This window comes from Anneissia japonica, unplaced genomic scaffold (assembly GCF_011630105.1).
Source record: "Anneissia japonica isolate Jap-2015-1 unplaced genomic scaffold, ASM1163010v1 scaffold1810_len1271414_cov176, whole genome shotgun sequence".
NCBI lineage: Eukaryota > Metazoa > Echinodermata > Crinoidea > Comatulida > Comatulidae > Anneissia > Anneissia japonica.
In genome coordinates this window covers 610,203-623,637 of record NW_022702449.1, presented here as the reverse complement: position 1 = coordinate 623,637, position 13,435 = coordinate 610,203, and the positions used below count along the sequence as shown (strand labels likewise).

At 37.6% G+C, this 13,435-nt stretch overlaps 2 protein-coding genes and 1 non-coding gene across 3 annotated transcripts in view; 2 read left to right on the top strand and 1 right to left on the bottom strand.

The window, feature by feature from the left end:
* Positions 1-4,855: 4,855 nt before the first annotated feature.
* On the top strand, positions 4,856-8,990 carry LOC117103914. The gene is made up of 2 exons (XM_033244553.1): positions 4,856-5,693; positions 6,845-8,990. Exons 1-2 carry the CDS (start codon positions 4,975-4,977, stop codon positions 8,430-8,432), a joined length of 2,307 nt encoding a protein of 768 aa, XP_033100444.1. The 5' UTR covers positions 4,856-4,974; the 3' UTR covers positions 8,433-8,990.
* Positions 8,991-10,389: 1,399 nt separating this feature from the next.
* Trnap-ugg lies at positions 10,390-10,462 on the bottom strand. The gene has a single exon. It is a non-coding gene; the product is annotated as a tRNA-Pro (tRNA).
* A 1,473-nt stretch (positions 10,463-11,935) lies between these two features.
* Positions 11,936-13,435, top strand: part of LOC117103908 (phospholipase A and acyltransferase 3-like) — a 10,203-nt gene continuing 8,703 nt past the window's right edge. The window contains exon 1 of the mRNA XM_033244545.1: positions 11,936-12,054. The gene's annotated coding sequence lies outside the window, so the exon portion shown is untranslated. The remainder of the gene's footprint in view (positions 12,055-13,435) is intronic.

The window sequence follows — 13,435 nt, the reverse complement described above, 5'->3', positions numbered from 1 at the left end:
GCCTGGACCCCCGTCGTCCAACGTCACGACGAGGTCGCCGGACCAAAATTAATAATTTGGCTATCTAAAAACCGTTATTTTGATTGCCCATGTCTAATAATATGGTGCATGGTCTCAAACCACAATTTGGGCAATAAGCCATAAAAAAATCTTCAAGTGAACCCTATCATGGATATTTATTCCGGGACCCTGACAGTAAGTACAATACCTGAATTTCACCTATATTATTTTTAGGAAGTCCCCACGACATCCATAACATGTCGTGCAAGGAACCTCAAGCAGGTGATCTGGTTATGGTCAAACGACACCCAATTCCATACCGTCACTATGGTAAGAATTTGATATTTATACTGTATTATTATTTTATTTAATTCTAAATATTAATAGCAGTAAGAATAATCATACTATTTAACACTACATTTCGGGTTTTTTTTTGCATCAATTGGTAGGAGTTTATGTTGGTTGTGATGAGGTAATTCATCTTTCCGCTCCATCGTGTGACATTGAAAATGTTCATACAGAATGACTCTGATGATGATGACTCTGATGAAGATTATTCTGACGATTTTAAAGTTGTCACATGTCCGTATGACGTAAAGCGTTCAGAAGTCGTCAGACGGGCGGAGAGTGCGGAAGATCGAAAATTTAGAAACCGCCCATATGATCTCATCTTTAATAACTGTGAGCATTTCGCTCGTTGGTGCCACGGAAAGGCTGAGAGTAAGCAAGTGCAGGATGTGGCCAAAGGAGTGGCCATTGGTGGTGCAGTTGTTGTAGGAGTCGGACTAATTGTTGGGCTTGCCGCAATTTTTTCAGGTGACAAGGAAAGGAAGGAAAGAGTACGGCCTTATTACATTTAGAAAATTAATCTTTTAATTTTTTAAAAGATTTAAATATTTCAACACTTTATAATAACATCAAATCGATTAACGGAAAACATATTATGCCCATTTTTTGGGGGGAAAATACCCTGGTTGAAAATCATTATACAAATAGATTGTATTTTGTAGAAGGTAAACGAACAGTTGCTAACCTTGGGAATTAAATTATTTTAAGAATTAAGTTATAATGGTGGCATTAAGTTTTTCCTAAATCGTGCGGAAGAGAGGTCAGAATTTTTGTTGCGGCCAGGGACCAACCAAGGGCTGCTAGGGCAGCTGAAATCAGGTGCGAAACCCCAATTTTTCCGAGACTTGTTAATTGAGTTATATTAAAATAATCTCTCAGTTGTGACTTGCAAAAAAAGTTAACTTGACCTTGTCCTACAAATAGGCCTATTCAATTGTAAATTTGTGCTGTATTTTTTTCTCTCTTTACGAAATTTTAAATAAATTCCGAATTAAATTAATCTATTGTTTATTAGTGTTGTTACTACTAATGCTATTTATTAATGTTGTTATTGTTTAAATTGCTGTAATTGTTGCAGGGTGTATTGTTGTTAATGGTTTTACCCAAGTAATTATGATTTGATGTACGTGTACGTTTTTTGTGTATACGAAATTTGAAATATCGAATTAGAATCATTGTGTTATCATTGTTATTGTTATTATTTGTTTATGGTTATTGATAATGATGATGATGATAATGATGGTAATGCTGACGACAACGTCGACTAAGATGACGATGAGATGATAATGATGCCTGTGATGATAATGAAGAAGATGATGGTAAAGATGATGATAATGATGATGATGATGATGATAATGACGATGATACAGCTCTTTTTGGGTTAGGACTCGTTGCAGCAGCTTCACATGACAAACAGACAGAAAATGAAGAGCCTCATTACATTTAATAATCTTTACTTCTTCATAAAAATGTCTAAAGTAATATTCTTTTTTTATAGAAAAAAAACCGCCTATAGGCCTATGCATTATATCTTTCTAGGCTTTCCTAAAAGGTCAGCTGCCCTCTTATTAAGTAATAAGATGAGGCTTAAAGAGTGGAGATGTTTTTTTAGTCGGGAAAAAAGTCACTGCCAGGCCCGTCTCATTAGAAATCTTCGAATCGAGATGTCGATTACTTGGCCACATCTTGAGAGAAAGCACAAACAACCTACAAACTTAGAAATCAACTTTACTATATCCAGACCAACAACAGACAATTCAGAGTACTGTACATCCGAGAGCTACAATAGGCCTACCATAATTGCAACTCTACATAACGCCCTGAACAGGTCCACATTCAATATCAACTCAACTACAAAAAAACAAAATATGTATATTTCTTCTTAATTATATAAATTTAAAGCATTTAAAAATCCCATATACAGTACTATACTATTTACATTCACCAATAAAATATTATTTTTATTTAATCTATTTGTTTAAATTTTTTTTCGCACTCCTTTAAAAATTAAGATTGTGAAACAAGATATAGAAAAATGTCTCATCTAGGTTGCATGTTGCATGCTAAGTACGCATTCCTGCGATGAGGAGCGATGTGTATGTAGTCTTGTTCTTATCCCCGATAACTTTTGGGGAAGATGTGGTTGTGGTAACGTTTATGCAATGCAGTTTTAAACTTTAATTTGAAGGCTAACACTAATGTACTAACAAATAAATATAGGCCTAGTGTATATACATACAACCTAATTTAAAAGTCCAATTTCAATAATTTTCAAATAATTTTATTATACTGACTGTAATCTGTACTGTACAACGAAACAGTGTCTGGATTTTCGAGACCAATAATTCGTTTTGATTAAACTGTGTATAATGTTTTGAAGAAGGTGTGGGGGGTGTGGTGTGGTGGTGGCAATATCTTACATAACACCACCACTATCACCGGCAGACACATTGATCATGAAAACCGTTCATGAAAATCAGGGTTGGCGCCAGTGGGGGAACCGGGAGAGGGAATGGGGAGGACCCCCAGCGGGGAAAGCTGCCATCGGGGAGAAAATATGCCTATATATATGTATTTTCTACATATTAGTAGAACCTACACCTACACAATCGATTAAATACGGTAAACCTTTGAAAACCTAAATTGTCACGTTTTTTTGTGTTTTTTTTTTTTTTGCCTCTGGATCACTATTAAAACATTTTCAGCGACGCCTGACAACGCCAACTTTTCTCGTCATGGACATCGGCCCCACGTCAGTGAGCTTGGAACCCAGTCGGGGACCTCGGACCCCCGTCGAGAAAATCATGGCACCACACCTATAATAAAATAATTACGTACTTGACTTAGCTACCGTTCTGACAAACATGGGGATGAACAAAAGCGGCTGGACCCTAATGTTTACATAATATACAGTGTACAGAACCTTTTGTTTGTACTGTATGTAATGTTTTCATACAGTACAAACAAAAGAGTCGTTCGGGTCTGAAATTCTTGTGGGTATTTCGACATTTCAGTTCAACTCATTGATACTGTTGTATATTCTACTAGCATAATACAATTTTAATCGACGCTCATTTTGTTTCGCATTTCCACTCATATTAAATTAATGCTGTCAAATTCACAACTCACGTTTCCGTCAATAGAAGGTAAATTGTCAAAAATTTGTTATAGGCCCCTAGGTTGAATCACATAAGGCAATTCCCAATGATGCCTAGGTATACCAATCACAGCTTGTTATATTATCCGATGTGGTATCATTATTATAGAGTAGTTTATTTTGTTTCATGTTTCATATTGTAGACTAGAATAGTTGCTTTAAGGTATCCCAGAGGGTAGGCCTACCGACCATTCTCTGTCAGACGTGGTATATTTCTAGAGTCTTTTTTTTCTTAGATTTGTTCATAGTTTGCTCGTTTTGTAGGCCTGTTAATATGCAGTCTTCGCTTGATCGAAGTAGAGGACATGGGGGAAATTTGCCTCCAAAATTACAGGCGCGATTTTTAACAATTATTGATTTTTTAAACAAAATTATTATAATTATTTTTTAATGCTGACTAAAATACATGTCTCCCGCTAATTCAAGACCACCTTTAGGACCTGTAATTGTAAGATGTTCTTGAGGTTTGGTGTCCAATTGGTTAGCTTTGTCGGCTTTGTGTTAAAAAATGAAGATTGTTAACGGTACTTTGAAAAAGTGGGCTTGAATCAAAGGGATGTCGAATTCGAGGGCTAACTGTATGACCACTATCCCTCTTTTAGTACAGTTTTGTATTATTATTATTATATTTTTGTATTATGTAGATTGATAATGTATTTTATTTATTCGAAAGTGTTTCCCCCTTTTTTTAGTCTATTCTACTTCTTAACCTTAGCAAAATATTTTTTTGGATTTTTAAAAAATTAATATAAATAATTAATAATTAATATTTTTAAATTAATAGTAGATATTGTTTGTATTATCTCAATAATGTTTTACTTTGAATACCAATGCACCAGCAAACAGCACAAGGGTGATATTTGGCTCAGCAAAATACAAAATGAAAAAAAAAATATCCTCCCTCATTACTTTTCCAGCCTACATAGCGTGATAAACTAATAATATTTTTATAGGGCCTTATATGGGGGTTGTGACATTTGTTCATATAATACCATATAACGCAGCAGAAAATGATGACACTTTCCCCCTGATGTGTGAAACTGGGGTGGAAATATTATAAATAATAGGCCTAACGATTATAATGGGCCTACGTATAGTCCGCGTTTTGTTAGTTACGGTAAATTGTGTTTTTCTATATTCATCATTGCTGTTTTCTGTTATTATGTTTTATTTAGGTTACGATCAAAGACGAATAGACAATTAAAACCAGTGATGACAATCAGAAACCTGGAGTTACGAAGCTCGTTTCTTTGGGTCACGTGGTAGTCCCAGTAATAAGCTGCTTTTGTCTGACGTGTTTCCATTGTACATGTAACAGCTCTATACAAGGAAGTTAATGGCTCAGTGATATGCTAACTTGCCTATTGGCCTATTCATACTACTACGTACAAGATATATCACTCTGTTGCTATATCAGTTTGGGTTTGGATATTTGGCTGATCATAGGCCTACCTGAGTATCATATCACCATGACCACGTACCCCTTGATAAAGGCTGTAGAGGAAAGTGATTGGAATAATGCGTGTACTACTAATGTTAAACTACAACATTACATATCCATTTTGCGACCTATTGTAGGCGACGCCTTTGAAGAACAAAAGTCAGTGCTACATGCTGCAGCATCTATCGGTGATAATATCAACTCGACGTTTGGCAAGGGAGAAACCCTGCTTCACTGGGCAGCATCACGAACGTTTGACAGCTTTAACAGCTCAATAACCGGATTATGTATTCTATTGCATCTCGGGGCTGATCCAAACGCCCGTGACAGACTGGGACGGACTCCTCTACACTGGGTTACTACTTACTGGAACACGTCTTTAGGGAAAGAATCAAGTATACCTAAAGATCTGCTGTTATTTGGCGCTTCCCCCGATATCCCAGACATGTATGGGGTGACTCCATTGTATCTTGCACGTTGGGCCAATGCCGAGGAACTGGTGCAAATGTTGGAACCAGTGACTGATCTATCTTTGAACAACTGGCCGAATTTTGTCCATAAGAGAATATCTTTTGAACGCGATATTAGAAGATCAAAGATAGCGAACTGGATGCAAGATCAAGCAGGAGACAGGACAAAGAACAGAGAACGCATCTGTCAGTTCATGTGTACACCTGGCATGGGGATCATCGAACACAACCAAGAAGCACAACAACAAAATCATCAAATATTCTCTCTTCTCAATAGGTTCGTAATTTAACTAAATACCATATGTCACTAATAATAGGCCTAATAATAATAATAATAATAATAGATGAATTTATATACTAGTTTTTAGATGCGTCCAAGCATCTCTGCTTTGTCGGTCCGTCGTTCGGTTGGTCCTTATTAACATAGGCCTATTATTGTTCCAATTTATGTTAGACTTGTCTGTTTCAAATTTAGCTGGTAGTTTATCAGTGCAATGATGCAATGAAGTTTGATTTATATAGCGCTTTATACGGGAGTCTCAAAGCGCTCGAACTTAAGTGTGGACTAGCTCGACGTACAGTAACTTCCTTCTCCCCTAAGTGTCTCTTCACGTCTGAGCTACCCGGTGAACCGGTACCAGCTACTCTCGTCTGTCCACAACAGGGGGTGTATAGACCAGCACCCCGGAGTAACCCCTACTCGTTTCGAAAGATGTACTGCGTTCCTTTAAGTGCAGACGAGCCAAATTGTGTAAAATGGGCGTACGGTTTATAGTTCTTACTCGAGAAGACTTGTTCCACCACCATAACCAAGCGTGTTGTTCGAACCAGCGCCGATATTATATGACTGTAGGTTTCGACACCCCTGCACTAACCCTCGGCCATCCAACAGTGATGCCGATTGGTCATCCCATCAGTCTGTTGGTTGGTCGGTCGGTCCGTCTATCGGTCGGTCCCCATTACGTTTAACATTTTTTTAAATTCATGTTAGTCCTATTAGTGATGTTGGTCGGTGGTTCCATTTGGTCAGTTGGTTGGTCCGTCCGTTGGTCGATCCCCATTACGTTGAACATGCTATTTGTTTTCAATTTCTATTAGCGTGGTTTTAAATTTAGAAAATAAACATCAGTAATCGGACGGTTGGTCGGTCGTCCCCTATTAAAATTACCATGTTATTTTTTTCCAAATTCTGTTAGTCTATTTCCAAATAGCAAGTTGTTCTTCAGTGATGGCGGTCGGTCATGGCATCAGTCGATTGGCCGGTCCCCATTCAGTTTAACTATTTTGGTATTGTGGCTAAATATATAAATATCAATGAATAAAACTTTTAATTTAACTGCATGACCCACTAAAATTCCTGAATGTTCCTTCCAATGAATCGATATACCATCCTCCAAGACACTTTCTAACTTCTGTTGTTATATTAAGAATTTCAGATGAGATCTGCAGAGAAAATCCTGTGTTTGAGTTCCGTCCTTACCTTGCTGGCAGCACTGCAGAGGACACCAAACGAGGCTTTCCCGACGAGAAAGACATCATCATTCACCTAGAGAAATTCACTGAAAGAATTACACCTGAGCCGGACACTGACGATCCACATAAATTGGTGAAGCTTCGATTAGCCGAAGACGCCCCAGCAATTCCTGAAAAATATATCCGTCATGGATTTTTGAACCGAACAGCAATCCTTAGAGATTTTATAGCTCTATTTCAAAGAGCAATGTTGTTAGTTGAACTGTGGAATAGTGACGAACTGACGAATATTTTCCCAGGAGAATCTGCGTCGTGTCGTGGCGCGTTTGATGTCATTCATATGGCAGCAGATGAGGGAGATATATGCACGTTTGATGTTGTATGGTGTGGGGAGCACTACAAGCAAATCACAGTATCTATGGACATTGTACCAGCCATAATGCTGACTGCTGGGACACTAAAGCAACCGATGAAGGGTACTTTGCCAGATATATACAATAATTACACACTGTGTGCAATTCTGAAATCTAAGGCAGATACTTTTGTTTATGTGGATGAGAGTGAAGAAACTGATAGGCCTATCGCAAAGAGCAGTGGTGATATTATGCCCGTAGAGAAGCATAGCACTTTTTATATGGAATCGCGTGTGGACGATATTGTTTTTAGCGACTCTGAAAACGACTCCGATATTGATTATCACATTCCAGATGAAGAAGGCATAGATATTACAAAAGAAGAGCTCAAAGAAATCGAGGAAGAAGTAAGAGAAGAAGGCAGATTGTACGTTAGAAAAGCAGTTGATATTGGAGAAAATTCTTTTTACATATCGTTCTGTGCGCTAGAAGTTACAGCAATGAAATCGCTGCCTGACAATTTACGCGTAGCCATGGTTCTCTCTAAAGCGTTGGTCGACTTTATTCCAGAAATTAGAACAGCTGCAAACAAAGGTGCGCACCCTGAACGGGACTTTTATGAAGGTCGTAAAGATATATCTAGTTACATGATCAAAATGGCGCTGCTTCATTCTCACAAAAAATATCTGTTTAGAGACCAACAGCCTGACTCAACTCAGACTGAAAATATTCCCGGTGTAGAAACGTATTTACAGCGATCTGTGTATCGGAATTGTTCGTATTGCCAATCAATGCAATGCCACACACAGGAGGCAACGGACGTCACAAATGTAGATACATCATCCCGGAAAGAACGTCCAAGAATTGGCGTTCCTGATGTGTCGCAGTTATGTATTTCACAAATGTGTACCAGTACATTGACTTCTGACATTCGGTGCACGTGCTGTGACAATCGTTGCACACTGGCAGATTTCTCATCCAGAGTTGAGGATATTTCATTGTGGGTAGAAAGAATATTCATAGAGTTAGAGGAAGCAGCAGAAAAACGACACCTGCCTGTTTTCTTTGACCCACAGAATAATGCCCTGGACAAGCTGATAACGTTATCAGAGCAGAAGGGCTTTCCTTACCCAGGTCTGAGTTACCTGAGAGTACACTGCAAGATGGTCAGGGCCTTAGTCCAAATTTAACTAAAGATATGTGAAAAAAGAGAGTTTAATTGAAAGAATCGTAATTTATTCTAATGTCAAACATTTGGTGGACAAAGTAACAATAATTCGGTAGACCACGTTTGCGGAGGTCGATGATAAAGTAATAAGAGTTCCAATTACATTCATCTATGTACACTATTTCTGAAAGTCTTTACCTAAAATTAGCATAACCTTTAGTGGTATTGACCCCTTATCTTGTTTCAACTTTTTTCAAAATTCTTCAATTCTCATTTCAGCCTTTGAAAATTACCGCACCGTAAGTCCCTGTAATATTTACTGCATATTTAAATATTCAAATAGTTTCATCTGGTATATAGTTTCATATAGCTCTTGTCGTTACTTTCTACACATGGTTTATAGAATGGCCCCGAAACTGCTAAATACCGGATGGTGTCCGGTGGGGGATACTTAACTAATTGTAGTTAAGAGTAATATACTGTATTTAAGTGTAGTTAAGCCTAGCTTAAGGTAGTTAGGGACGTCCTGGGTACGACATTAAACTCCATCCGGTCGAAGCGTCGGCGACTAAACTGAGCTGACAACCCTCTCAAATATGTGTTAGTGGTGAGGGTGCTGAGGGGAGGATGTTTGTGGTCACCCAGCAGCAAGAAAAACCAATACCGTAGCTGAACAAAGGGCGGATGAGCTCCTCGGAGTCAACGGCCAAACATTAATTAGTTTAAGGAACAGGAGTAGTTTAGTCTCATTGTTATTATTGCTATTATGATTATTTTAATTTTATTTTTTGTTATTATTTTATTGTTATTTGCTTTTTCTCAGTTGGCCTATATTATTTCTCTGTAAGGCGCATAGGGGCAATGTGCAATATGCGCTATATAAATATAACATTATTATTATTATTATTATTATTATTATTATTATTATTACACAATTTCAAGGTGGAGTAGGTCTATTATATATAATAGACCTACTCCTTCTTGAAATTGTGTAGAAAGCGACTACCGTCCAACACAGACGTTTAATTATGAAAAATAATTGAAGTTACCTTTGCTAACACCGACCATCGAGGCTAGTTTTGAGACTAAGCTGAAAGGAAAACTGCATGTCTCGAATTAAAGACCACTTTTAGGAACTTGGGTTTTTGAGGTTTTCGGTAGCTTTGGTCTCTAATTTACTAAATCTCTGATGTCCACTAAGACTGCACAGAAGTTGTGGTTAACTGAAGTGAGTCATTGAAAATATTAGACGGATCTTTAAAGACACTATACTGTATCTGCAAATTTTCTTTAAAACTGACTTTTTGTTGAAACTATGTATAGGCCCTATGCATTGCAAAAAAAAAATAAATAAATAACAAAGTCGCAAACACGGTAATCCCTGTCATAGATGTACGTTGTCGGTTTGTTTAAAAATATAAGGAATGTGGCTAAACAAATATTGCAATCACAAAGAATTCATAAAAAAATAATGGATACCGATTTAAAAATGAGTAAAATATTCTGTTCAAAATTGAATAATGGATCACTCACTATTAATTCAGTGTTAATATTGTATAGTGCAATTTTTTTTAACCGTTGTTGATTCAAGGCGATCCGGTAACCACCTAATTCCTTCGAATTTATCAACGGGTTATCATGATTCTTATGCAGACCGCACTAATTCTTCTATCTGTTACATTTAAACAATTATTTATAATCTGCATTGCGTCGCTTGTTTTTCCTAGGTTTAACCTTTGTGCATGGATATTATATATATATATATATATATATATATATATATATATATCGATATATATATATATATAATCAATATATATAAACCAAGACAGCCGTTAACACTGTTAAATTATATATATAAATCATCAAAGAAAGGTAAATACAGTGTTCGAATAAAGGACATAATAATACATCGTGTAGCATAGCTCTCAAGGAATGTAGTCCTGTAAATAATTGAATAAAGAACTTGTGTTATAAAATGCCTCTGGCGGGACCCGAACCTGCGACCTCTCGCTGCCAAGGCGAGCGTCATAACCATTAGACCACGGAGGCTTCATGGTTGAATAGATTCAAATACCACCAGATACACTCCATTACTCAATAAGTACGGCTAGATACAAATAGTTGCGTATGCTACCCGATGTATTATTACGTCCTTTATTCGAACACTGTATTTACTTTTCTTTGATGATATATATATATATATATGTGTGTGTGTGTGTGTGTGTGTGATGTGTATAAGAGACAGGGGGGTGTGTGTGTTCAATACGACCATTACTGATATTCATTTTCCATATAGTTTTCCGTTTTATTGAAATAAAGAACGTAGAAACAGAAATGCCAACTGATTATAAAGAATATGCTATGGTAATTAGTTAGTAGTGGTCTCTTTTGCTTATTATCTGAGATAGTCTATTGTTATCTAAGTTTGTTATCTAAGTTTGTTATCTTAGTAGAAACTTTCTTCTACTAAATTATGTTTTTGTACAGCCTTTGAAACCAATGAATTGTCAACATTTTCGGGGGGATTCGCACCCTGGACCACTTTCGAATTTTTTTGACCGACGCCCGCCACGCCCACTTTGCTCTCATCGGCGACATCGGATCCACCCCAAACGCGTCGGCCTTACCCCGTCTAAGTTTCCAAGTTCCACCCAGACCAAGACTTTCATGGAATGCAGTCGTGCAACACATAGGCCTAAGAGTTCCCATCAGCTAAACGTGAGGGGGACCAAGCCCCTTAAAAATATGTTGGGGGTTGGGGTGGGGGGGGGGGTTAGGAACGTGTCTCCAATGTCCCCATAGATCTGCACCCATGCAGTACAGTCCTCACTATAAAATGATTCAGTGATTTTGACGCTATAGCTACGAGGTCTTGATTCGTGGGACATTACACTAACCCACGTCGAGGCCCTGAACTAAACCCCTCCCCACTCTGGATACGGTCCTTGGTTGACGCTTCACGCCTAATTATCTTTTCCCCTACCCAACTTTTTTCTGTTGTCTTTCCTTGTGTTCTCTCCTATGAACCCTCACCTACGCCCTACACCACATTCTTGAGAATAGACCTATTTTGTGTTGACATAATTATAACAACGTGCACTTCTTTTAGAAGAAGTCCCTTCTATTAGATACCGGTACTCATTTTACATCCCAATAATATATAAATCGATGTCCCCCTCACAGAAAAAATCCTTTCTAAAATTATACACTCCCGTTCATTCGGGTATTTACCAAGACCTGTAACTCAGCTGTCGAGGTCTGTTGCCTAGTTTTACATTATTATTAGGCTATTCGAACAAAGGGTTTTTCTTTTGGGTTTTTCCACACATAGCGTAAATAAAATATGATGAATGTTCTTTGTTTTTCAACTCTACTAAGATTCATTTCCGATGCTGAAAAATTCACAATAAACTCGCTCACGTTATAAGGTACTGTATACAACAACGTTCTTATGGGTTTTCCCACAGTTACGTTTTGGATCAAAGGTCACAGCCGACAGCTTAATATAATACTGTATGATAATTATGATACAGATGGACTGTTTCTCAAATGAACTGCGCTTTGTTGTAGAACTGCTCTCTCTTTAGACACAATTCTGATGCTGAAAATGCACAAATTTTAAAATAATTTTACCGAATAAGGTAAGGTGGAAAACGTTCCATTCATTAAAAAAAATGTCTTTTCATATTCATGTTTTTACTAGGCTAGCATACAGAAGAATTTACTTTGGCTTTTTTTATACCCACATTTGGCTATGCATTGCGTATCAATGGTCATAGAGCTACAGCCTAATATGGTAATGTCGTTTTGTTCCGCAGCTCCAGCCTACTCACTTTTGATGCTAAAAATATCACACATCTAAAAATCACTTTTCCATATAAAAAAGTAACATGGGAAACATTTGTTTTTCTAGTTAAAGAGTCGGCTTTTCATTCTCGTTTACTATGTGGACAAAGAATTAAATGGGGTTCTCCACACCGTGCGTATATCGATGGTTCTGGTGATGGTTAGGAGTCGCAGTGGCATAACGTCTATGGGCACTAGAGGGTGAATTCCCAGCCCCCCCCCCCATCTCCGTTGGGGCTCCTCCTGCTAATATTCAGCAATATTTACTAAATAGCAGAGCCTTTACATTACGGTCCGGTAGGATACACCCACAACTTCCAAATCAAAACAATGTATTCCTGGTCTGGAATGTCCTGAAATTTTATTTATTTAAAAAAAAAAATTTTTATATATAAAAACCAATACAATTTTGCCTAGGCTCAGTGTTCTTATTCTTTTGCTGATTTCAGGAAATGTTTTTATTTTGTTATTATTTCCACACGTTTTTCAAACATAAAAAATATTATTGTACAGGAGTGTATTACTGTACTGTAGAGGATATTTGATAGTCACATACCAGCTAGCCAAGCGACGTTGGCCCAACGTTGGTAAACGTTGGCAAGCGTCGGTAAGCGTCTGGGTCGGATATCTGACGTTGGTACGACGTTGGTGTTTGGTTGCAAAATTCGTCAAACCAACATTGGAATTTCACGTTTGCCCAACGTATGAATATATTTGTCGATTTTCCGATGTCGTCCCAACGTTGGTAAGCCGTCGTAAATATTCAGTCTGACTACGAACGTTGGTACAACGTCACGATTTGTTACTGGCCCGGCGTCGGCAAACTACTAAAATGATGGTTGGGTACTACAGTTGACTCAACGTTGGCTAGAGGTTGTAAATATTAGGATGTGATAACAGACGTTGTCGCAACGTCAGAGTACTTTGTTGGCCCGACGTCGGTAAACGCTTGAAATGGTGGTTGGTTAAAAATTAAAACCGTTGGCCCGACGTTGGTTAGAGGTTGTAAATATTAGGATGTGATAACAGATGTTGTCGCATAAAATGGAGCTTTACACACTTCAAAAGACTGTCACAGAAATAATTTGCACTGTCTTATGCGCTTACAAAGATGAAAATTAGCATAATGTATTAATGTTGATAACAAAATTATTTTATCTGGTACCAATCTAAACT